The sequence below is a fragment of the Cyprinodon tularosa genome, unplaced genomic scaffold (assembly GCF_016077235.1).
Source record: "Cyprinodon tularosa strain WSP-4 unplaced genomic scaffold, ASM1607723v1 ctg829, whole genome shotgun sequence".
NCBI classification, from domain to species: domain Eukaryota; kingdom Metazoa; phylum Chordata; class Actinopteri; order Cyprinodontiformes; family Cyprinodontidae; genus Cyprinodon; species Cyprinodon tularosa.
The window spans coordinates 225514-252191 of record NW_024039595.1 but is presented as its reverse complement, the minus strand read 5'-3'; the positions used below and the strand labels follow the sequence as shown (position 1 = coordinate 252191).

The following is a 26678-nucleotide window of genomic DNA, read 5'->3' as shown; positions in this document are numbered from 1 at the left end:
ATACACACAAAGGAAACACAGAAGCGCTGATATAGAAATATTACCAATTCTCAAAAGATTATGGTAAAGTAGATGTATATGTAGTTTTGTGGAGGGCAAATTTAAAGGTCAAAAGATGGAACAGAGGACATATACAGTTAGCTGGAGTAGCTTGGTCGATCTCTAGAAGCGAAAGAATGAAAAACACTGAAAAACAGCTACATCATCCACAACACCAAGTTATTGACAGCAGCAGCCAAGTTGATGCCTCCCTCTAGAACAGTCTCAAAGCTAAAAAATTATGCCAAGCCAGATATATATTAATCATGACAAAAAAAGACAGACTGAGTAAGAAGCTAAAAAGGTTTAATAATAATGAACATTTAGATAACAGAAGTAGAATGTAACACAGTGATGAAAAGTGAACTTTATGCCCTCTAGCAGCCAATAACTACAGTAGCACAACTAAACAGATTTCTCTGGATAAGCCACTTTAACTACAGGTTTTAAAAAATAATGCGCACAAGGATAATAGAAATAGAATGTAGCAGAGTGAGAAAAAGTGTTCTTTATGTCCTCTTGCAGCCTAAGCCTATAGTAGCACAGCTAAACAGATAGCTCTGGATAAGCCACTTTGAATGTAGGTTTTAACATAGACAAAAGTTTTAGTCTTAAAATTAATCAAATTATCTGTTTAGGTTGAGTTTGTGATAAATGCTGCATTGCTTGAATAATTATGACATTTATTAACCATTTTTGTGACAAAAGAAGGGGAATTAACTGAGAAAAAGCAGAAAAGGAGGGCAAATGTTGAAATAAAACAAAACATAACCTCCTTGAAAAAATAGAAACTATGGACTACAACTGGAATCCAAATATAAACCTCTGGAGCGACTACAAAACTCTAAACAGAAAATTTACGTTGTTGTCAGGGCGACCTAATCTGAGATTAGAACAGACAAAAATGAGAACAAAACCAAAATAAAATCCAACATTTAAAAGGATGAAAGACCAATAATGGATTGTAATACATTAGTTGCTGCCAATGGTGAAGGAAAATCTGCTTCTTACAGCCCATTAGCAAGCTAACCCATAACAGGGCTCCAAACTAACTGGCTGTATTGTTGGTGAGCAGAACCTTTCTCAGTTAAGAACTCAGAGCTGACCCCAAACAACATGCCAAGATAAAGAGAAAATGCCACAGAAAACTCTATAAGGACCAGCACCCAACTAAATCTTGACTGGTTATCTTAATCCAATGCTCTCTTTCCTGTTGTTGTACTGACAGAAAGTAAACACTAGTTGTACTTAAAAAAAGTAAATGGTTCTCGATTTTCCATCTTTTTCAGCTTTTCATCCTTAACATAAAGGGAAGTAGGTTACAGCATCTAATTTAGGTTTTTCAACCGCAGAAGCTAAGGCAGCAGTTTCACTCTTATTTGATGTAGGAAAATAAAGATTTTCTCTTCTCCATGACAAAAATTTGACAATTAAAACTAAATAATTCAATAGAAAATGGGAGAATATTTGTTTAAGATTAAAAACTCTAATATATTGGAGATGGAAAATAGCTACTTCTGACTCTGTGTGGAACTGTTCTTCTAAGGGAGGTGCTGAAAACGGTTAAGGTTGGTTTTAGAGTTACACAAAAATGCCTGACAGTGTCGTGGGAATTTCTGTGGAACACCCCTCCCTCCAACCTGTCACTTACTCCCTCACGCACACACCCACCCTCCCAGCTGCCCCCACGCTCCTGCCTGCAGAGTTTTCCGTCCAGTGTCAGAGTAACATCGTAAACCAGGACCACCTGACCGTGAAGTCCGAACTAAATGGAAGCAGCAGAGAAAACTCTCACCTATCGAGATGACACCGGACTTCACAGCAACAAGCTGCTTAAACCGATCAAAAAGGAGGACACCAGGGGTCAGGACACCGAGAAAAACAGCGACGAGTCAAACTATGTGGATCTGGACATGAGACCCGACGGGCTGAAGACGGTGAAAGTGACTTTCACCGGAAAGGGGAACCAGCTGTCCGTGAGTAAAGGAGACAGCTCGAAGCAGGATGAGAACAAATCCACTTCAACCGAGTCCCTGTTGGACACCCCGACCCAGCTCCCCACCGCTGACCCGGAGTCAGAGAGCGAGAAGCAGGAGTTTGACTCCAGCGACTGCAGCGAGAGCGGCGAGCTGCGCTACACCGACATGTGTCTGAACGGCAGGAGCGACTCCGAGCTGTCCGAGTCCCACTACATCACCACGCATGAGATCCAGCTCACCGAGTTGGACCACGACGTGGACTACGACCTGGGCCGGGGGACGCGCTGGGAGTTCGAGGACGGCAACCTGGTCTACGCCTTTGTGGATTACGCCTCTTTTGAGAGCGACGAGACCCAGGAGGGCACTCTGATCCTGGAGGGCGGCCGGAGCCAGGCGAAGCCGCAGTCTAATCTTAGCGGAGCGGCTGTCAGCACCGAGCAGGAGGAGAGCGATCTGTGCGCCAGCTCTGATGAGAGCCTGTGCAGAACACAGAGCGAGCAGTCAGCGGGGAAAATCCACCTGTCCATTAAAGCTTCCTCCAGGACGCTGAATGACCCTGCAGACGTGTTTGACAATAACGCGCAGTGGTTATCTCCGAAACACATCGGAGATGGGAGCCATTTCTCCTTTGTGAACCCTGGCGCCAGAGCGGGGCCCCTGTGTGATAGGGGTCAATATTTCATCCCAGCTCCGGGCCGTCAGCACCTCGCAACCAAGCTGAGACGGAAAGATATTAATGAGTACTCCAGCGGAGCGTCTAGCTCCATTAGTGAACTGGACGACGCTGATAAAGAGGTGCGTAACCTAACCGCCAAGTCCTTCCGAAGCTTGGCATGTCCCTACTTTGATGCCATCAATCTCAGCACTTCCAGCGAGTCATCCATGTCGGAATATGGCCTAAATAAGTGGTCAACGTATGTGGACTGGAATTATGGAAATATCACGCATAATACCTCCAGTGCGACACTGGCAATGAACAAGACTGTGGACAGCAGGGCGAATAACAGGTGCAAAACTGGGATTAAAGATAAACAGACAAGAATCTGTGCACTGAATAAGAGAATAACTTCACAGCAGACATCTACTGGCAGAAAATTCCAAATGAAAGAGCAGTCGGCACAGCAAGGAGTTACCCTAAACTTTCATTGTAATGTGGAATCCAGAACTCCCATGAGCCCCAAGTGTTTTCAAAAGGACCGACCCAATGAGGTGTTGGCAAGATCAGGGTGTGAGATGCAGTATCATCACACAGATGGTTCAGGGGACACACATAAGCGGGCTATTTTTGCCTCAAGTCTGCTGAAAAATGTCATTTCCAAAAAAATGCAGTTTGAACAGGAACGCAAAATGGAGAGAGGGGAAATCTCAGATACCCATCCTTCAGTGTCCTCTTGTATTCAAATCAAAGACTTGGAGGGTGGGAAGGAGAGGAGTGAGAGCAGAGGTCTGCAGGGGCGAACCTCTGAGTTAGGATTCACCGGAAACTCCCCCACTGATCACAGACCCAGCTCCTGTGGGCCTGCAGAGGATTCTAAGGGTGATAAGAAGACTACTGATTGTTCTGTGGAGCACCAAGAAGCACCACAGGAGCCACAGATTAGCAAGGAAGGAGAGCCTGCATCTGTGAAATATTCTCAAAACACAGCAAGGGAAGACCTGGACAGCAGCAGCGTTTTAACAAAACTTCTTTTTGTTCCAAACTGCCAGCTACTTTCAAAAGACGGAAGCCTGGCAGAGGATTTAAACCCCCACACACCTAACACAGGTGCAAAGTCATGTGGGAAGGAGCTGCAAAAGGTAGATGATACAAATACAGAGGGTAAAGAAAAAAATGAGAGGCTGGGAAAACCACCCGAGATTAAAATCTGCCTTAGAAATGTAAAAGAAACTAAAGGCTGCACACTGAATATTGCAAATCTTCTTACTCCTAAAATCAGTTATAACGTCAATAAATTCAGGGCAGGAGACAACGGTAGGTGTCATGTTTTGTCCTCAGCAGACAAGGCTCCGAGCTTCACTGTTAGAAACATCAGGGACACAAAGTGCAAGTTTCAGACACCAATATATCATGTTAGGGATGTGCGCAAGTTGGTGAAAAGTTCATATCGTTTTGTCTCTTTGGACAGAAGTGATCAGGGATGTTCTACAGTGGCTGAGGAGAACACCAAAGTGGAGCCAGATAAACCATCCCCTATGGTGATCAAATGCAACTCTGTTAAAACAAACATCAAATCAGAGACAGGTGACACGGCCCAGGCACAGGTGGAGGCGGATACACACTCTGAAACATCCAGCAGAATTCCCACAGTTGTAACAAAGCAAGGGAACCCAGATCTATCTGAGATGCAGCAAAATCCTGAGACCAAACTGGGAAAACAGAGACAGGACAGGTTCACTGGGGAGACAAATGAGAGAAGAAATGATCCTGCAATGCCAAAACAGGATGCGCTGGAAAAGCTCAAAGCTGCAGTCAAGACCATGGAACAGCTTTATGTTTTCGACAGGAATGAATGGAAGCGGAAAACTCAAGCCTCTCAACCGGCCGCAGACAGCCATGTGCTGCCTCTCCTCACCAAGCAGGAACAGAGACCTCCTGCTGATCTGGAAGTAAAAAACGGTGGCAGGATTCCTCCCTTTCTAACAACCAGCAAAGATACACAGAAAAAACAATCTCTCAATATCATACATGTTCCATATGACCATGACACTTTTAAAACACAATCACAGCAAAGTAAAACCTTCACCAACAAAAGTGCCCTTTATTTTGGCAATAAGAAAAATGTCAGCATTAATTCTCAAGATTCTGCTTTACAAACATCTGCACTGAAAAGCTCTAAAACATCGACGATGAATCGGGTGTCGGTAAAAATGGTGGAGCAGGACAAAGAGAAAACTAATTCCACTGATCCTACCAATACAAAAGGTTGCTCCGACCCTGAGAACTACCTAACCATACCAAGATGCACAAATGAAACCAAGCTGCACAATCAGAAGTGTGTGTCAATTGAGGGGGATTCAAGTTTTAGCAGAGATAATCCAGGTGATACCAAGGTACCTGAAAAAAAGAGGTCTCCTGTAACTGTGGACTGTCCATCTGCCACCATCTACCATCTTCCAACAGTAGCAACAAGTCCTCAAAAACAGCAGCAGGTGTTGTGTTTCTCCCCGTCCATCCAGAATATGTCCCCCACTCAGTCTGGAGGAGAAGCAATAACTCAAACCCAGCGCAAGATGCTGCTGGACCCCACAACTGGACATTATTATCTGGTGGACACCCCCATACAGGCCACCAAGAGACTTTTTGACCCCGAGACGGGAAAATATGTGGATGTCCCCATGCCTCATTCACCAGTGGCACAGGTCACACCCATGCATTTCCCTCTGCCCCCTCTAGCCCTCACCCCCACCTACATGGTCTACCCAGGCTTCATCTCTCCCACGTTGGCAGCAGAGGCGGTGATGCCGCAGTCTCCCTGTCACTCAGAGGATGCAGCAGGAGAAGGCATCAAAAACAACCCATTGAGCCATGGTGCAGAGAAGGCATACTACAGCGCGACAGCAGAGGCTCAGCAAAGACCTCTTCACTCACCCCTTAGTTTGGGACACGTGACCACCAAAGGAGGGACCGCAAGCTCCAACAGAAAGCCACTTATCAGCATAACAACGCAGCAGGGTCCAAGAATCATCGCTCCACCCTCATTTGATGGAAAAACAATGAGCTTTGTTGTTGAACATCGGTGACCAAAACGACTTCTCTTCATGCATGTGAGTTAATATACGCATAAGTTAATGAAACAATCCAGCTTAAAATGCTCCGTCTGGGTGAAGGGTTCAGACTAAATGGCAAAATGTTTAGTTGGAGTCAGAAAGAAAAGCTTTGAGTCAATTAAAAGTTACATAGATTCTGCTGCAGATAGATGTAAAAAAACAACACTATTAGGCTCCAAAAAGCATCAAAGAACATAAAATCCCTCTGGCATATAGGTCTAATAGAATCTAAAAGGTAGAATATAGTTCAAAAAGATTGTTTTCTCCGGTTTTTAAACATTTCAGTGTTTGCAGGGCCCTTAGGATGGCAGTGAGGGGCGTAGCAGTAGTGCACACAGCCCAGTGCCACAGGTGGTCTGTGAAAGTGCAGATGTACATGGGGTGAGGAGACAGACACTCAGAAGAAGGGATGTGAGGAGAGAGCTATTGTACCTATATAGGCAGAAATAGAAAGACTTTCTTATAAGTAGGTAATTGGGAGGTCAGTTTTCTTTAGAATGATTTATGCAATATCTTGTCAGCTGTTAGGCATCATATGAATCATACTGGTTGTTTTGCACTCCGAACTGGGTAATAACTAGGGGTGTAAGTGAAACCATATCAATTCAATACCAATATAGCGACACATCATTAAATTATACTAATGCAAAATATTGAATCAGTCTTAAATGTAAAAAAATATCTAATTATAAGAAAATATGAGTTTCATTGTGTTTCTTTTATATAAAAGTTAAACCCATTTATATATAACATTTATATAATCAGTTACTTGGCAGTACTTCGCCCAAGAGCCTATAATTCAGCAGCTCTTCTCTGGCTGCAGCAGAGCGATGAGATCTCATGAAGTTTTACAGAGCTATATTATCTTAAAATGAGCAAAATCTCATCTTTGTCACTGTATCGCAATATATTGCATGATAAATCGTATGCTGACACTACATTTTTGCCAGTTCACAGTGCCATTTTTTCACTCTACTCAACAAGCTCAAACTTAGCATCAGTAGAAACTGGCACAGCATTTTGAGATACAGTTTTTTAAACTTTTACTTTTAAACACACATATGTTTGCTTAACCTATTTTGCTTTAGGGTTTCCCCCTTCCAAAGGTAAACAATCATACGATACTCCTATCTTAATATATTTACTGATAACCCTTGTAAAGCTGTGTAAAAACCCCAAGAATAAATTGTTCTTTTATTAGAGCAGCATAATCTCACGCTTATAAATCTGGTCAGAATCCAACCTTTCATTGGAGAACATTCATTCAGGTGAAAAAAAATTCAAACTTAAGAATTTAGATCCCATAATTGTATTTATTTTAATATCATACATCAGTTGTCGATCAGGGTTTGAAGGAATATTTAATTAATATTCCGCTGCTTCCTTTTTCCCCCAAAAGAGATTGAAAATGAATGCCACATTAACAGGAAGTAATTTCTCTTGACCATTTATCTAAATTAGAAAGTCAGGAAACATGCAAGAAAATAGCTACTTAAAAATAAACCACATTAATCAAATTGTAACCGACCTGTTTAAGACTGGGGAAAAGCACCTATGTTTATATTGCCCCGTCTCCTGTCAATAGTGGAGATTTGGCTGAGATGGCAAAGAAGATCCACAAAGCTCACTATTAGAGCACCGCAGCAAATGGCATTAACTGAAAGAAATCTGTGTGCTGCAGAACCTTTTAAGAGTTTAGAGACAAAGGTTTTTCCTGTGACAAAAAGGTGATTAAAAAGGATCAAAGATAGATAGAAAAAAGGGTAAACTAATTGTTTAGAATAAAGGATCTCATGTTAAAAACAGAAGTATCACAGAAGGCAAAAAATAAGGGACTTTAAAGAACATAAAGTTTAATAGATAAAAACCCATCTTGCCTGTACATTTTCTCAGTAGGTTTGTGTTATTTGGGCTGTTGTTTTAAGTTTTCCATGTTTTCTCTTAGCAGCAGTAGAGCTTGGTCACTTAAGCGGCGCTCTGACAGTGTTAATAGACATGCAGTAGCTTCATGACAGGTAACCTGACTCCCACGAGAGATTCAATTTTCATCCTCGAGCCTTAGCTTTTTTTCTGCATTACACATCGTCGGACTATTTTAATAGTGTGAGGCGAGTTTGTTTACACGGTTTATTCTCAGAGTGTCACTGGAAACTATTCTAGTTAGTGACGCCTTAACATTAACTTATTCATAATCAGATGTTAAAGCTTTTATATAGAATTACAGCTCACTAATCTGTTCATCCCCTGAGGCAACATTTTGCTAAATGGTGGTATTTTATTTAAAAGGATTACCGTCGGCCAATAGAAATCTATAGGCTACATTTTACTTTGTAATAATCAGCTATTCAAAGTTGAAACCAGGCTTTTAGAAATGCTGGATGAATTGGAGTATTTATTTTCTCAATCCCTGGCAATAAATCAGATCATTCCTATCATACATCAGTCAGGATTACTACTTTACTTAACTTCATAAGATAAAATCTAATTGGAGCTTTATGCTAATATCAGGGAATAGGTACACACCTTTGTTAGGATCATAATAGGCACACCTATGTATGTATTGTAAGGCAAGGACTCAAACATTCTGTTCCCTTGCACAACATAAAGTGAGAATCAGAAATTACTCAGTCAACCATCACAGCACAGTTTTCCCTTTATGTCTTCAAGATGATGCCCCACATCAGTCTACAGGATGCTTAAATGTGCTTCTTCATCCGTAGCATATAGGTCTGCTTGTGCCCCCAGAGACTTTCTGTAAAGATTAGTAAGAAGCCAACCTTCTGATGAAAAACCTACAAAGATTTTTTAGTTGATATAAAAAAAATTTAGGCTCCTCAATAATTTAAAAAGGGGCTTTAAGAAAAGTCCCTTCCAATTATGAGGAGTGGAGGCAATATGGTCAATTTGGGTTTACTTAAACCTGCAACAATTTTCTAAAGTTTTGGTACTTAACCCTTGTCTGAAATAGAGATGAATCTGATCAGCTATCGATTCCGATATTGACAATTTAGGTGGATCAGATATCAGAACAATGCTGATACAGCATTCTGATCCAGCCATTTGTATTGTTATTGATATGATACACAGCAATACAGTTACATCCTTTTAGTGACTTAGATTTAATGACTGCAGGTATGATTACATCATCACACAGAGCGTTGATGTTAAGTTATCTTTTTTCTTTTTTTAATGTCCGGCATGAAGTCTTTCCTCCAAATCAGTAGTAACAATTTCTTCCCGCTTGCCATCAGACTGTTAAGCTTTTAATATGGACCCATTTTGCACTGTTGTTTTGCACTGCCAACATTGTTGAACTTTAAAAAATCCATTTAAATGTAAAAGTTCACAACTGAACTTCTACAGCCATTTTGCACCATCTTTTTTGCTCCGTCCACACGGTTGTACATTTTTATATCCATTTTAATCGAAAACCTTTAGAACTTTTTTGTTTTTTTGTACTGACAACATGGTTAAAAAATCTTTTGCACTTTTTAAAACTGTTTCTCCTTGCAATATGATCCAGTCCTATGCACTGCTGCTACTGCTTTATCTTTTTTAATTGCAATTTCATTATATTGTCAGTAAATGTATGCAATGTCTAAGTCTAGTATCGGTATCAGATATCAGCTGATATGCTCAGCTCCTGTATTGGGATCTCATTAGATCAGGGGAAAAATGGATCAAAGCATCTCTAGGCTAAACAAAACTCAGCTACATGTTTCACTCCTGCCTCTTTATGGTTGTCATCATTATCAAGAATGAGTCTCAGTACAGCAATGTTGTGCCAGTTCATAATTAAAAAGAACAAGCTCAAATTTCAGTTCACACAGATGAAAATGAAGTAGTTAATGTTCATACTTTACTTTTTCTTAAAATGAAAGTTCAAAAACCGCTAAATTAACTAGTTCAAGTTCATTTGGTAAATTAAGCCACAATCCTACACAATAGAACTCCATATTTCACCCTTTAAATGTGTGATCATAATATATAGAATTAAACTGAAAATACTCGATGCAGTCAAGGTACACTGTATGTGCATTGAAACCTTTATTTAGCCAAAAACACAGAACAAAACATACAGCTAAATTCAGGTTAAGGTTCTGCTGAAAAGATCTGTATCGAAAAATAATTTCTTATGTTCCTTCACCAGTAGCTGATATTTGCTAAGATAGCTCGGATGCTTTAACTCGATGTGTCGCTATAAATTTGAAGTGGAAGTGGCTGATGTACGGACTTGTTTCTTAAGTCGCAGTGGGCACAGTTTGCGCAAAAACATGAGTTTTTGAGACTTACTTTGGTAGTTCATCCAATTCTGCCAAGCGCTCTGCAAAACTGGAATCCGAAATACCAGTAGAAGAGTCTGAATCGTGCAGACTAGTACTAGCAGTAAACATGCTGGCCTGTCATGCTGTTTGCTATAATAAGTGCCAAAGACCTGACGATATCCAATGAAAAGTGTTATCAATTGAACGCGGATGTGAGCTGTGTTTGGCTCATTATTCTCAGAGTGAGTGTTGCTCTTGTTTACGTTCATTATTTCAAATCTGATCCATTCTGTTTACCGTTCAGTAAAAATATTAACCTATTCAGTGCACAACACATCTCTATAGTGCTGTCACTAGCAAATCAACTATAGGCTTGGAAGAGATATTGGAGCTGCAGCCATGGGTAAAGAGGGACCGGGCTGAGCACCTCAGCCTGCAATCTTGTTTCCCTCAGGATTCTACTGAATGAAATCAGGTTCAAGAGAGAAGTTCTTTTATAAAAATATGAATATTCCACAAGTATCACAACAAAAATCAATAAATGACTGTTATTTGAAATGTGACTCTACACTGCTATCACTACAGTATGTCACATAGATGTTTTTTTTTTTATCAAAACATTAAGAGCAGGCCTGCCGAAAGCTCAATTCTATTCAATTCAGTTTATTTATAATGAGCAAATTTAAAACACGTCATCTTAAGAACCTTTACAGAGACTGTCAGACGGGTTTGGAAAACCAGTTGATTGCATCCAGTCATTTATTTGCAAGAGATATTCCTCCCAAATGAGCTTGCGGCGATCACCTTCACTTGCATTTTGTCATTGAATCCTCAGCAGTCCCTCACACTGATTATGCATGTAGCGACAGTGGAGAGGAAAATTCTCTTTTAACAGGCATAAACCCCCAGCAGAACCGGGCTCTTTGTGAGCAGCCCTCTGCTGAGGCCGACTGGGTTTCAAGGAGAGTTGGCCTTCGAGTGCAGCTGTCCACCAGGTTTTAGAGGTTTCCCTCCTTCGGCACAGCTAATTCTGATGACTGCTGTTCAGCAAAAGCCTGCTAATCAGCTATCAATGGAAATCAGCTGTGCTGAAGCAGGAAAACATCTAAAACCTACCCTTCGAGGGCCAATGTTGGGCAGGCCCGGTTTAGAGCAATAAAAGTTGATGCAATTTTTTCAACCAACCATTAACATAAAACTACACACAGAGTAATTTTCAAGATTATCCTCCAAAACATTCAAACTATCAATATTTTCTCATATGTACACACTCACACCATGCTTTAGACCTCTCACAGCTAATGTGTCAGAGCAAGAACACAACTGCACGAGCACGGGGATAGATATTATCTAAGAGCGTGTCAGCCAGGGGCCTAGTTTGGGGTTGAGTAGTGGTGTGAGTGCTAAAGGATTTGTGTGTAGCTGCCGATGGCGTTGGGGGTTGGGGGACATGGGGGCATGGCTGGAATAGTGACGCAGAAGGAAAAGGTCAGGCAATGCAAAGTATTTGTTGTGCTGATGCAGGGAGAGGACAGCTGCTTGGTCAGATCAGATACTGCTGCAGCTCTGACTTGGGAGCGAGTCTGTCAGACTGCGAGAGGGTCAACTTTTTATAGCCTCACACACACACACACACACCCACGCACACACCCGGCCTGCCACCCCCTTTCCCCACCTCTGCCTTTTACTAAATGCAGAGAAGGAGTTAGAAATCACTCCATTCCTTCTGGGTAAACTGATCAATTAGCCCAAACTGCAACGCTTGTTAAAAGCCCAAAACCTAACCACTGTATCATGAACAAATGTTCATATCCGCTAAAGTGTTTGTTCTTTTTTATACATTGTAATCATTATTTTTCATTTGTATTTAACTTAGATATATGTCATACTTCTAAACAGGTTAGCACAGGACAGGAAGGTGAAGTTTAAATACAGATAAATAATACAGTAAGTTAATAAATACCATTTTCTTTCAAAATTATTGAAAGATACTGTTTAATTTTTTTTCACTAATCTGCAAAATTAGACTTGTTTTACTAATTAAATCAAAGACATGGACAAACGTGTATTCTGACCAAGTAAAAGTTTGAACATCTTGGTTAGGGCATAGAGCTTGGAATCCTGAGGTTCTGAGTTTGAGTCCCACTCCCACAGACTGCCACTCTGGGTCTCTGAGCAAGACCCTTAACCCCACACTGCTCCCCGGGGGCCACACGATGGCAGCCCACTGCTCCCCAAGGGGATGGGTTAAATGAGGAGATACATTTCTCCAATGTGAGATCCAAAGATCAATTATTATTATTCCCTTTAATAACTAATCTGACTTTTGGCCCAATTTTCCATTCCTCACACTCAGCTATAAGATATTTGAGGCATTTCTATCAGGAATAGCCTAATATAACTTACCTTATCGAGATCAATTATTTAACTCATATGACTTTCCATTTGTTAATTCTAAGCCGATCTTTGGTTGATGTATGAGGTATTTTTGGGACGTTTTTTTTCTTGCTGGTTCCAGTATGGTTGCCATGTTTTTTTAGATCTGCAGAGCTTTGCTCTGTTAATTTCAGAATGACAGATAAAAAGCTGTTTTGTGGGATGTTCAGAGTTATGCATATTATCCAATAAACTAATCCTGCATTAAACTTTTCTTGGCATGAAAGTCAGCAAATGAAGTTAAGGATTAAGAGTTTTAATGATACAAAGGAAAGGTATTCCAAACAGTACTAGAAGCATGAAGAAGAGGATGCGCAAAAATAAAAAGAAATATAAAAAACCAGCTGAAATCTGTCTGTATTTTACGACGGAGTATTAGGGCCACACATGAAGAGAAAAAATATTTTTGCCATGACGAGATTAAACTCGACATGTCGACTTTAAAGTCGACATGTTGACATTAAACTCAACATTTCGAGAATAAAGTTGAAATATCATGTTGAGTTTAATCTCGACGTGTCGACTTTAAACTCGCCCTGTCTGCTTTAAACTCGCCATTTCGAGAATAAAGTTGAAATGACTGACATGTTCTCAAATTCAGAACTGCGAGCCTGGATAAGCATAGGGAAAGACGTTACGTTATTATTGGTAGGCCACCGCTTCCTGTGATGATTATACAGTTGCAGCACGTCAAAGACTACCTTCACTCTTAAAACGCAGACTGCAGCTGTGGAGCGCGGTTGCTCTTTTCTCCAAACTTTGGAATGTCGAGATTAAAGTCGCCACGATATATCAACTTTATTCTCGAAATGGCGAGTTTAATCTCGTCATGGCAAAAATATTTTTTCTCTTCATGTGTGGCCCTAATACTCCGTCGTAGTGTTTAGAAAAACATCATGCTCTAGTGTGAAAACGATTATCCACTGGTTAATCATTAACTTATGATTTAATAAATGGTAATATTAGTGATAGAAAATAGACCTTTACAAAAAAGCTTTACTTAATGGGATCAGTTTCATTTAATATATCAGTGAGTGTAGTTGGAGCCATAAACAGAATTTCACCAAAAACCAGCTTTTGCCAAGTTTCTCTCGTAAGATTAACACTCATAGTACAAAAAGTAGTCCAGCAACTGTAATGGCCTTGAAACAAACTCCCAGCACAAGACTTCTCGCCAAAAATTGCATTATGGCTTGTTTAAAAATTGTTGCAGTAGATTTAAAAAAACACTGAAATACTGGTCGAATACAGTCTGGTCAGGAGAGGTCAAAGCTGAGGCTTTTAGGTGAATTGAACACATCATACATGCAGGAGGAACAGTTAAGCACACCAATAAAAAAAAAAAAACCCACAACATTAAAAGACAAGTTTGCAAGAGGGAATACTATATGGTGTAGGTCTTAAAAAAGATCATATTGGGAGGTTTTATGTAAATGAAGCAAAGGTGTACTGAGAAATGTAATATTTCTTTTTTTGATAAGATAAAGTGTTTTTTAAGAGAAGCTGAAAATGGAATAAGATGGACAGTTGTGCACCAAGATATACTTAAATACAGCTATGTAAACTCTTGATTATTTTTATAATAATAAAGTGAAACTGGTAAAATGGCCCAATAAATTACTTCACTTGTATTCAATTAAAATTCAATGTAAGGACTCTGGGAGATGAGTGGATTGAAAAGTGCCTCAGAATCTTCTAAAGATGAAGAATGTTTAAGTTAAAATATATCAAAATCACACCTAAACAATTAATGTTATGTAATCTACAGAGGACAAAAGTTTGATTAAAAACTACCAAAAAAAGGCTTTCCCATTAGCTATTTATCATATTTGCAAGTGTTTTTAAATGCCTTTTCCTTTTATTATACAAAATGTTGCTCCATAATTTTCTTATTGGACAAAATAACCTTTACTTCTCTCCAGGTGTGAAGTTTATTTTTTTCATCAAGCTGTTGGTGGAGAAAAAAATAATTGCATTGTGTTGGTGGAGAGAAAAAAAACCTAGAAGTTTTCTCATCCAATGTTTTTCTTACTTGCCTCTCTGAGCTTCTGTACAAAGTACGATTTTAAATCATTTTAGTTAGTAGAAAAATTCAATCACATTTATTTAGAAAACAATCACTGAAGCATCGAATGCTAAAGGAACCAGGGTCAGGAATTGTGAAAAAATACACATGCATGTCTAGTTTTCTTAATGCTAAAGGGTAATGAGCACTGAGCCTGGTTCTGCTGGAGGTTTCTTCCTGTTAAAATTGAGTTTTTCCTCTCCACTGTCCCTGCAAGCATGCTTAGTGTGAGGATTGCTTTTGAGTCAATGAGTCAATGCAATCAATTGGTTTTACTTAGATAAAAAACTTTGGGCCTGATTTATCAAGATCCAACTTTGCGTGCAGTAATTTGCGCTCGCAAACTGGAATTTTGCGCGAGGGGCTGAACCATGGTTTGCGGGTGATTTAACAAGAGCGATTGCGTAACTGGTGGCAGGCGCAAAACTGTTGGAGACGCCCTATTTAAATGATGGTTTGCGCGTTTTGTGGTTTGCGGCAAAGTAGTTTGTAGTTTGTACAAACTAGTGCATTAAGAAATTTAAATCTTACAGTGACACCCCCCCCTCCAAAAAAAAAAAATAAAAAAAAAATAATATATATATATATACATATATATATATATATATATATATATATATATATATATATATATATATATATATATATATACATATATATATATATATATATATATATATATATATATATATATATATATATATATATATATACATATATATATATATATATATACATATATATATATATAAAAAAACTTTGGCAACCTTTATTCCCTAAGGTGGTAGCCTATGTGGCTGAATTTCTACTTCACTGCAGTAAAAAAAAACAAAAAAAAAAACAGGTGTTTTGTATTGGCCTATAGAAAAATGCACATACCAAGTGGCTCACAAGGAGTGACTATGGATGAGATTTCTGCGCATACGCATCCCCGCATCATTGGCATGTTGCTCCACAGGCGCAGGGGGGAGGTCGGGGTTCTCTGGTAGGGCGACAGGGCGGCATTTAGAACGTCGGACAGCACTTCTGAAAAACGAGATTGGGAGATCCCAGCTCTCGCTGCAACCGTACGTTGGAATGACCCAGATGCAAAAAAGTGCAATGTTGCAAGGAGTTTTATGTTATCTGGTATTGCGTGGGTCCTCCTTGTGGTTGGCTCCAAATCCATTCGGATTCTCCCAACAGCCTCAAAATGGCAATGCTGGATAAACTATATGTTTTGATGATCGTTTCCTCGTTCATTCCAAAAATATTCACACGGAGTGAAAAAATGCGTTCTCTGCGTCTCCTTGCTTCAGTGAAATAGCTCACGTTTTTATACACGCAAACCTTTGATAGATCCGGCCCTTTGAATCAATTTGCCTTGAGTGATGTGTTGTGAATAGGCGCTATATAAATGAATTGATGAAGCATTAAAAACCAATGACCCAGGTGTGAGGTCAATTGACGCTACCCCCTACAGCTTTGATGCAGGAAGCCTCCTGCATCTACATCTACTGCAACAAGGGGGTAAAAAAAGTCCCATAGTAAACATCATTACAGCATCACCAGCGCAGTGCTGTGAATATAAGACTTCAGGCTTGGCAGGTTTCTGCAGTTACCGGCATTTAAGTCTAATTTCCTCATCATGCCTCTAATTCCTTTAATATCCGAACTCTCATTTCGTAATAATGCACTGCTAGTAGTATTGGTTCTAGAGCCACAAAACCCAGTGATACATACAGTATTTAAGCCTGTGGTTTTAACATAAATACATTTGATAAAGCTCAAGATGCTTTATTATCCACAGAAGAAACAAATAAGTAAAAATGTGTAACTATCAAAGCCTATAATACCACCTCACTTTTCACACTAACATTGTTGCATCTCTTTTTTATTTTCAGATGACTCTGCAGAGGAATCTGCGTTCAATCACCGTAAGTGGAGTTTTCATCCCTGTGAACCTCTCTCTGGACAACTTCCACCATCGTCGTCACCTGTTACTCTCCTCTGCTGTTTGTTCTTGTTTTCTGTACGCATTGTAGCACTTTATAGATATGAATCGTAGAGATACTTTCCATTCAGGTGCTGTTTAGATCGAACTGTAATTAAATGCCATGTGTGCCCTGCAATCTATTCATAAGGAAACAAGACAGTTCTGTTTAAAATAAAGTGTATTTTACAGCCAATCTGTTTTATTAATAACTTAAGATTATTATGTATTTAAAGTGAGACTGTGTTTAATTTGAAAGCACAAAATATGCTCATATGAATGAAATGTATGTTCCTTAGAAATCAAAAGGTAGCATCATTAAAATCAGAAGATTTGTTTCTATAGCATCCTGAGTCTGCTTAATGACAGTTTATGCTATCTGTTATTATTAACAAAATATTGATATTAACAGAGGCATCATGTATGTACTGTAATGCCAACAGGATTTAATATGAAGACATGTTTGTTCTCTCATTATTTTACCTTAATTGATATGGAATTATCATTTTTTTAATTTTATCTAGCAGTTATTAAATCAAGTAGGAAATATAGCACACATTAAATATAAAAGTTGAGGTTTTTAGCTTGCAAATTAGCAACATTTTTAAATTAATGGATGCAACTCTAACCATTGGAATACTTTCAATGTGATCCTTAGTGTGTTCAGGAAAATGCATGAACAGACATCAGTGGTATGATGAAGCAGTGTTGTGGGTTGAGGCGAATTCTCCTCATTAGTCTATAAGTGATGGATTAATGGAAAGCTAACAGTTAACTCAGACCTGTAGTGTTTGTTAGGAGAATTAGCAGACCAGTTAAGTTTCCACAGACGTTTAACTGTGTTCTTTGGGGTTACAGGTTTGAAGAACCAGATTTACTAGTCAACAAGTAGATAATTGGTTCACTGCAGTTTGTGCTGCAGCTCTGCTTCATTCGTATAGCTTTTAGCTTGCTTGGAAGCATTTCAATGTGGTGTTCCATTTTCTCGGTCGTACTTAGTCAGTAGAAACTACTGGTGCATCGATATGATGTCTGTATTTCTGACTTAGAAATTAGAGGTTTCTCACAGGAACTTCAAAATCCAACATGGCTGCCACTTCTTGCCTATTTGGTAAGATGTAGTTATAAGCTGTTTGTTTGGAATCTAGATTGTTTGCATCTCATTAAATCAAACAAGCTAACGTTGCTGTGTATAGGCAAAGAATTGCCTCACTAAGTTGTTCAAACTTGAAACTTGGCAACAATAGGGTTAGCTGTACTTTTGAGTAAACCATCACCATGTGTATTTTATAATATTTGCAAAAATTATAGCTTTTGTATATAAAATTCTGATATAATGCAAAAATAGAAAGATAATTTATAAGAGCTGTTTAGCTTTGAACAAACCTCCCCCCTCCTTTGTTGGCACACATCTATGGATAAATATAATTCTGACCTATCATCAATATCTATCAGGCTCTTGTTCAGATTTCTGTGGAGATATTCATGTCACGCCAAAAAAAAAAAAAAGATCACAGGGTAGGTCCGGATGACTCTGAAGGAATTACATACCCTGTCCTGGATAGGAATGCCTCAAGGTCCTCCAAGAAAAAAAATGAAATATTGCTAAAGAGAAAGAGACATGCTCAGATTAATACATGCCTCTATAATATTAACATGCTAAAGTGTAAATTACACACATTTATTTACCCTTAGTGATTAATCAATGAATGGAATGATGACGGTGCTGTCTTCTAACAATGGAATTAAAAAAAGAGAATAAATTTGTGGTTCCAAATGAAAGGAGATGATGCCATGGGACTGTTTAAATATTGTAGTATTGCAGTTAAAGAGGATATAAATGCGCTAATGGGGATTTCCCACCTATTTATGGAAAGGGACCATTTCTCTGTAATGAATCATTCGTTCTATGATGGATCTGGTCCATATCCTATTTGAAATATTTACATTTCAAATTTGTTTATTTCCACGTAAATATTCATCATCAATCATTAAACAAAACTGTTTTTCTGTCTGCCATCACAAGAGAAACCTTTTGCTGAGGTTTGTAAAATGCTCCAAATGCCTACCTGAATAATGTATATATGAAGTGTTTTATTGTTCTTTCTTTAATGCACATCTCTTGTATTTACCAGTGAGGCAGGAGTAGTAACACTATGTATGTTCCTCAGATGAAAACAGAGCTGCGACTCTGATTTAGCAGTGTGCTCAGGTCACTATAAGTAGTGTTGGGCCTAATGAGTCGGAGCCAGCTGAGACATTTACAGGATAACTTCCTCTATTTGTCTTGGTTCAGTTTACACTTTTGTGTAATGAGATGTGCGTGTGCCTGTACGTGTTTGTGGCCGTTAGCTATGCGTGGCATTTGAGCATTCTATGAGCACAACTAGGAGTTGCGTTTCTTAACTGCAAACAGGATCACCCCGAGAACACGTGTGAAGCATATCTTTACAATTAACACTCACCGTAATACCAGGTTCTAAAAGACACAGACTGATGTGAAACCTTTACTAGAAACACTATACCAGAAGGATCAATGTTTTTCGCTTGATTTTGACTTTTTTTTTTTTATAAAAGTAATAATATATTCTGTCCTGTTTCCAGCTGAATATGTAGCAGGGCTTCATTTGCCTTTGTGCTGATGTATACCACCAACCCTCTGTAGATTTGCTATATGCAGAATGTTTCAAAGCGTAGCACAAAATAAAAGGTATTTGGAGCTGCTGGTCAGTCTACTTACCTCCATTTAAAATACATATCAGTTCTCCTCTTTCCCTAAAAGTTTATTTTACTAAGATTTATCCAGGTTTTTAACATATTTTTTCACTTTTTTAAAGTTCCCCTCAAACGCATAATCAAAAATGGAGCATTTGGTGCAATTTGAGGTGAAATGTTTTAAGCTACTGAGGCTCATTTAACTGAATAAAAAGCAAAATTATTATTCACGGTGGGTAAAGTTGACATAGTTTTTCCAGTGTTGGATGACTAAAAATAATAGTTTTCTCTCTTTTTTAAGAACTTTTTAAGAGCTCTTGTGTATATTCCACTGAGACATGTAAGAATTATATATTAAAACAGACATTTGAAATATATTTAGCTTTTAAGCTTTTCTAAATCTTGCATTTGGTTAGATACCAAATACGATGGTACGAAATGGCTTTAACCCCTCATCAGGAAAGAGTTATTGGTACTTTTTAAATTACTTTTTCTTAAATCAGTACCATCTAGAAGTGTAAACACCTCTTAAAATGTGTATTTAGAATTGTATGTGAAGACCAACAAGAAGTAGTGCATAACTGTAAAAGGGAAGGGGAATCTGAAGCCTCCAACAACCTTTCCTTCCAAGCTAGCCTGTCTCATTCTCCCTTCCTATTAACTCTGCCCAGCTTTCTTGTTGTAAAGGAAAATTATTCCAGAAGCACAGTGCCACTATATCTATAGAGATATTGATTTTCCACAGTGTTTTGAATGTAAGCCAAAAAATGATGATCTCCTACTTTTGTCATGTTGCCCTCTTGGTTCCTGGCAAACTGAACACATGACCTCCTGTTCAGCTTTATTTATACTGAGCTGTACACACTGTTTTCCATCTACCTGCAAATGTAATTTCTTGCAATAATTTTACTAAGCGGTATTAGAGTAAAGGGGAAAATGTTATATGAAATACCCCCCAACTCCCTGAAAATGATGTAGCGATTATTCTTAAACCGCACAGTTACGTGCTACTTGTTTTGGTCTCTCACATAAAATCTGAATAAAGTACATTCAAGAATGTGGTTGTAACAGGGTAAATAGCTCATACAGCATTAAAAACCATTAACAAAGCTCTAACTGTTTTATAACATTGTTTAGATGGACTTCAGGTTTATGGCATTACATGTGAATGACACACCAAGGGCAGTTCTTATCTTTTACCTTGACAAATGAGAGTCACAGTGAGAGGAAACTAAAATCAGGTGAAACTGTTGAGAAAAATAACACATTAAAGACAAACTGTACCAGTATAGATGCCATAATGAGGTTCTGTACTGTTCGCATGTCATGTCATGAAACCTGACGGAATTTCGAGATAAAACATGGGAAACTGACTCTTATCCATGATCTTGTATAAGAAAAGAGGAATATGTGACGATAAAGTTGAGATGGTCTGAGATACGTGCATAGAGAAAGTTTAAAGATAAGGAGCAGATGTCTGAAGTCTATTTAGATTGATACCATCACTGATTGGAAATAGTCCTCCGTACCTGTGAGTAGGTTTAATGATGGGAAGAGAGGTGTGATTATTTTAAGGGGGGATGCAAATGCAGTATTTGCTTTTACTGTACCGAAAGGAAGAAGTGTGACGGATAAATGTAATGCAGACTTATGCATCCACAGTAGTTGGCAATAAATTTCAAAATGTACAACCACGAAAATGTTTCTTCCTTGTGAATAATTTGATGGATGTTTGTAATTCTGTCTCATTTTGCTGTCGCCTTAAAGAAAGTCAGAGAGGTGATATTTTTGTGTTCTTCGTACCACCTGTTGGTCAGAGTGGTAACTTTATGGGTGTTTATGATAAAAAAAAAACATAGAAAGGAAATTGAACTCTCAACTGAAATAATGTTAGAATTTTTTTTTTTTTTACTTTATGAGACTCTAATATATAGTCTCTTTTCAGGAGGTTGAATACTGCCCCAACTAAGCAAAATGTTAAGAGCACTTTCTGACAAGGTGAAAATGTTGACCTTGTTCTGAACAAAACCCACTACAGCGCTAAGGCATCAGTCTTAGGCCCATATTCCTTACATAAAATCTGTTAATGTCTTCCTGCTTAAGAAGATGATTTTTTTGTGCTGTTGCAGACCATATGACAAGCTCTCAGGTTTAAAGGTATAGTGGAGGATTTTTGCTAATTTTTGAAAACACCCGCCATCTCCAACCTGTACCTGCTCCCGAGAGGGAACGCCTATTCTAAATGTGTGTGAGAGCATGCAGAAGCCCATTTCAAAGTTGCTGTTTGATTCGCTCATACAAGCTTACTTTCCAAAAGAAGATTTGCAATTTTTCCACAATATCAGACTCACTACCGGTAAGTAAAAATGGGGACAAGCAAGTAGGACAGCCTTATGTAAACATATCACCATCATGTCACCTCCAATTAGGAGGACTACTTATTTTGATGGCCCAGCTGGAAAAAGAACATCCTCCACTATTCCTTTAAGTTTTTTGTAAAATTAAATAAGATTTCTGTTTAAAAAAAAAAATAAAGAACAAAATTCATCTTTCTAAATTTATATTTAATCGAGAAAAAAAAGTATATATATATGTAATTATGATGAGAAAATCTGTACTGGCAAAGACAACCCTCATCATTTCTGGCCTACTTTTTGTTATGTTTTCACTCTAATTTTATAATCAATCTTGGTGATTATTCCAGTCCCTTTGAGGCTGAAAGGCTTCCTGACCATTACTCTAAACTTTGGCTTCTTCACAGATCTTTGATCACATTTAGGCCTCTAAATGATTACTTTGAACATATATCTATATGATGTGTGAATTTTTTGGGATATAACTGTACATGATCCACAGAATTGGCTTGAATACAAAATTTTCTAGTAAGTGTGAATAAATCCTCTATTTTGACTTCAGGTTCTTTCAAACTTGACATTTAGTAATTGAAACTTTTACTCATGATGCATAAAACGCATTCAAATGTTTTGTAAAATAAAATTAGGCCATAATGTATTGGGACTATTATTTTTCTGTTCGATCAAAACCTAATAAGAATACGTCTCAATGTACTGCAATTTATTTTCATTTCCATTTAAATAAGGTTAAAGAAAATAGCGTGTGGGTGGCGTAGAGAGAGGAAGTCATCCCTTAGAACTCCCACTGACAATCATAAAAACATACTACCCATATGTATAGAATACGATCAAATGACTTCAAAATAACATAGGTGAGAGGGAATCAAGTAGATTTATGCTAGCAGGAGAACACGTTTGGCATGTGCCATGCGTGCGAGGTTAGCTTTCTGGTGACAGTGAAACATCACCCGCCGGTGCTTAAGTTTAACCTGACAGTTTGCTGCTGTGTTTACTTGGTTGCTGTGGATGCAGTGAAACTGGCAGACACCCGCCTGCCCCCAGCTGCTCCCTGTGCTTTCTAAAGAATCTACATTAGGGCCCAGTTGTTGCTTTTGGATGCCAGCAGGGGCTCTGATGTCACAGTTGTGACATGGGAAGAGTTAAGATTTATGGCCTTACCTGGATCAGCGAGGGAGTGTCATGTTTAAGCTGTCAAAGTACATCTCGTCTTTGCAGACTTTTGCTAAAGTCATCTTAGAAGTGTTTCCTTGAATCAGTTCGGGAGAAAATACATGCAATTAAACACATTTAGAATCTGTCAGAAAAAAGGGTAAAATATAATTTGCTTTTTTGTATAAACAAATTATAAGTGCATAGCTTTAATGTTAAACTGAATAAAAACTATGGGGCTCATTTATAAGGTGTTAAGGAACTATAAAGTTCCATCTTTGATCAGAATGATCCTATAATTCTTTAATAATTTAATAATGTTGACCTTTTGCCTAACTTGTTAAGTTGCTCATACCTGGTGTAGACAGCATTTCTTAATGTAAGTTAACCCAAATGTACTTCATTTGAGATTCCATTCAAATTTGCCAGAAGATTTTTTATTTATCTTCCCATATATACCAGTATTTTTCAAAACTATTTACAAACAGCAATATTTCTCACACTTGAGTCGGGTCTGTCATGAAGGTGTCGTTCAATTAAACATTTGTGTGAACAAACTGAATTGTTACCATTAACTTATTCTTTACTTTCTCAGTTTAATTCAAATCAGAACAAGTCGGTCAGAAAGGAACTTCCATGTTCTGTGAATGTTGTTGTAACTCGCTGTTCTGTTTTAAAGCTACAGTGTGTAATTTTCAGCAACATCTAACGTCCAGACTGCAGCAACATGAACATCTCCCCCCCACCGCTTCTCCCCCCCAACAGTACGGCGAGCGTTACGGGACAAAATGTCTTCCACGACGTCCGCACCTACCTTCTCAAGTGATGAGGTTTGTTTACATAGATAATTTTAATACTGCCATCTATTGTTCAGTACCGTCTCAGTTCATCTCTCTCAACTTGCCGTAGTTACTTTCGAGCATAATGGGCGATCTCGCAATCGCTAGTTTGTTGGCTCTGCGCTGCCGTAGCGCAAAGATGTCTACCTCCATGGCTGCAAGACCCGCTCCTATGTAATTATAAATAACGAATTCTAAGGCAACGCAAATATTAAGGTTAAGAGGCTGAGCTCGTAGATGATGATAAATAACATAGTTATGTATATTACATTTCTGACTGTATATCCCTGTAATTATTACACACTGTAGCTTTAAATGAGTTGTAGATGTTAATAGCAGGAAGTGTCTTCTCCATCTGTATATTTTGCACCACATCTGGAGAAGCCTATAGACACTGTAATTTAAAAAATCTTCTGAGGAGGTTGCTCACTGTTGTCCATCATGTTCTTCACTTTTATAAGAATTCTTCTTTGTGAAATAATCTCCACAATTTCTGAAGGAATTGCTAGAGCAGAGTCAGACTATCAACTTTTTGAAGTTTTTTACAGTAATTTGCTCTGATGCTGCTATCCCAGCAGACGATGGAGGAGGAGATCACGCTCTCCACAACATTCTTATGGAAGATATGTAGCATCTTGCTGCAGAGTCTGCTCTGTCCTTTCTTGTAAAAGATTTCATAGTTGCACCTGTCAGGTGTACAGAGTAAAAAAAATACAGCCCGCAGTGGTGATTGTGTATTTCTGACTTCGTGATTACACAGTTGACCCTTCAGTCTAAAAAACTGTGGTCTGTTTGTCAGGTATCTTCTGACAAACAGACCACAGTTTGATCCAGGTGATTGTTGATGCCTCCAACTGACTTTTCTGGAGTTTATCACAAAGTCAGTCAGGCTGAACTGTTTTAAATGCACTGAAGAATTCAAAGAACATGATCGTCACATTTCTGTCTGCCTAGTTTAAATGACAGCTGGTTTGTTTAAGCAGTTGTATGATGGCATCTTCAACTCCAACACAATGATAAGCAAACTGCAGGGGGTCCTGATTGCTGCCTGTTTGCAGTGGTGAAACAACAGAAGTCTCCCCAGGACCTTCATGATGTGGGATGTCAGAGCAACAGGTCTTTAGTCACTGGACTGAGTTTTTTTTTTTTTTTTGGAACTGGTACTTTTTGGTCCTTTTCTTATTGGAACTCCTGCATCCCAGAGAGCTGCTTTGCACAGACCTTTAAAACTCTGGAGCTGATACCATCTGGGCCTGGTGCCTTATTTCATTATGTCTCTCCAGACAGGCAGGGAGCAGCACTGCCCTCTGATTTGGTTGAGAACAAATGTGTGAAATGAGTTAAGTTGCTCTCACTGCATTTTACAGTAGTGATGGCGTGTTCTCACATGCCTAATAAGCAAAGAGTAAAATTGCGACTACATCTGAAGAAGACAGAGATGTACTCTGTTTGCTGACTAAATTACATCTGTGGCCAGATGAATCTAAGAGATTTTTTTCATTAGGAAAAAAATAAATAAATAAAAAAAATAAATAAATAAATGGGGGCTATTTTCCCCCAGTCTATGCATTTTCCATAGGCTTCGAGAGCGGACCTCCTCAAGGGAAAAAGACGCTCATACACTGGGTGACGCTAGTGCCTTTTCTTTAAGCCCCACCACCAACAAACAAGTTGAGTGTCTGGTAACTAGTAGCAACCTGAAATACGCTGAGAAAACAGATTACTGAGGTGAAATGGAATCTGCTACGGCACTCTTGCTGTCTGTGTACGCCACAGGTCGGTATCGTGTGTGTGTGTGTGTGTGTGTGTGTGTGTGTGCGTGTGTGTGTGTGTGTGTGTGTGTGTGTGTGGGTGGGTGGGTGCTTGTGTGTGTGTTCTCATTTTTGTTAACCCCTTGCTCACACTGGCTCCGGTGCGGTTACCGAGCCGACGGAGACCGCAACTCCCGCACACCCCCTCTCACACCGCCCTTTTGACTACGGTGCGGTGCGGCTCTGCAGGTCCGGCAACAGGTCCGGAGATTTAACTCGCGAGAACAGAAGTTCACTTGAGTTCACGTAACTTCACGCGATAACACGGCCCAAATAAGGATATTTGCAAGAGCTTGTTGCGGAGGGCTCCGGCACGCCGCAAGAATAGCTTTCTTGCGGAATTTTCTGCAGCGCCAGAGTGTCTCGGTAACCGCAGCCGGACAGCTCAGCAGCCGGTGAGAGAGGTTTACGTGTTTTTAATGACTTGGAATCACTGCGGCGCAGCACCCACCGCACCGCAACGGTAAGACCGGAGTCGGTGTGAGCCTGGGGTAAGAGGCTGAAAAGTAACTTTCTAGAGCATAGACTACCCTCCATCTAGTGATGTCGGTCTATTGATTTTGATGTATTGATTGAAAATTGTTCATTATTATCTTGGTTAATTAACATCTAATGTTAACTCTACTAAATTTTATAGCAGTAGGGTAAAATGCTTGTCTTTGTTCAAAAGACTGTATTAACTGTAAAGACTGTCTTTTACATCAGCCTGTTTTCAGGGCCTTTTTTTTTGGCTACATATTTGTTATTTTTGGCATAAATCAGTGTCTGTGACCTGTTCTCATTTTAAAAAAAGAACATTGGCACAAACCTAGCCTGTATGTATTTTTTTGTATGTCATCGAGAGTATTTAAATGATTTTCAATCAGGAAAAAAATGTGCGATTAAAATGCGATTAATCGCGAGTTAACTCAGGCATTGATGCGATTAATCGCGATTAAAAAATTTAATCGATTGACAGCACTAATATATATATATATATATATATATATATATATACATATACATACATACATACATGTCATAATGTTCTTTTCATATGAATACTTTGGAACGTTTTTATTGTTCTAGCTCAGCGCCAAATATGAAAAGCTTAAATTAAAGTTTTATGAACATATTTTTTTTTTCATCAACTAATAATATTAGCCAAATTATAACAATGGCAACCACCATTAGGAGACAAATCTCTAAAATCAAGAGCCACATCAGCCACAAATGTTGAAAAGCAAACAAACAACAAACAAAACAGGAAATCCAACTGTTACTTG

The 26678-nt window shown here is 38.8% G+C and overlaps 1 protein-coding gene across 1 annotated transcript; it reads left to right on the top strand.

Moving 5' to 3' along the window:
* Positions 1–1733: 1733 nt before the first annotated feature.
* On the top strand, positions 1734–19250 carry LOC119774730 (uncharacterized protein C4orf54-like). Its single transcript, XM_038272399.1, has 2 exons — positions 1734–5783; positions 16436–19250. Exon 1 carries the CDS (start codon positions 1809–1811, stop codon positions 5757–5759), a length of 3951 nt encoding a protein of 1316 aa, XP_038128327.1. The 5' UTR covers positions 1734–1808; the 3' UTR covers positions 5760–5783; positions 16436–19250.
* The last annotated feature ends 7428 nt before the right edge of the window (positions 19251–26678 follow it).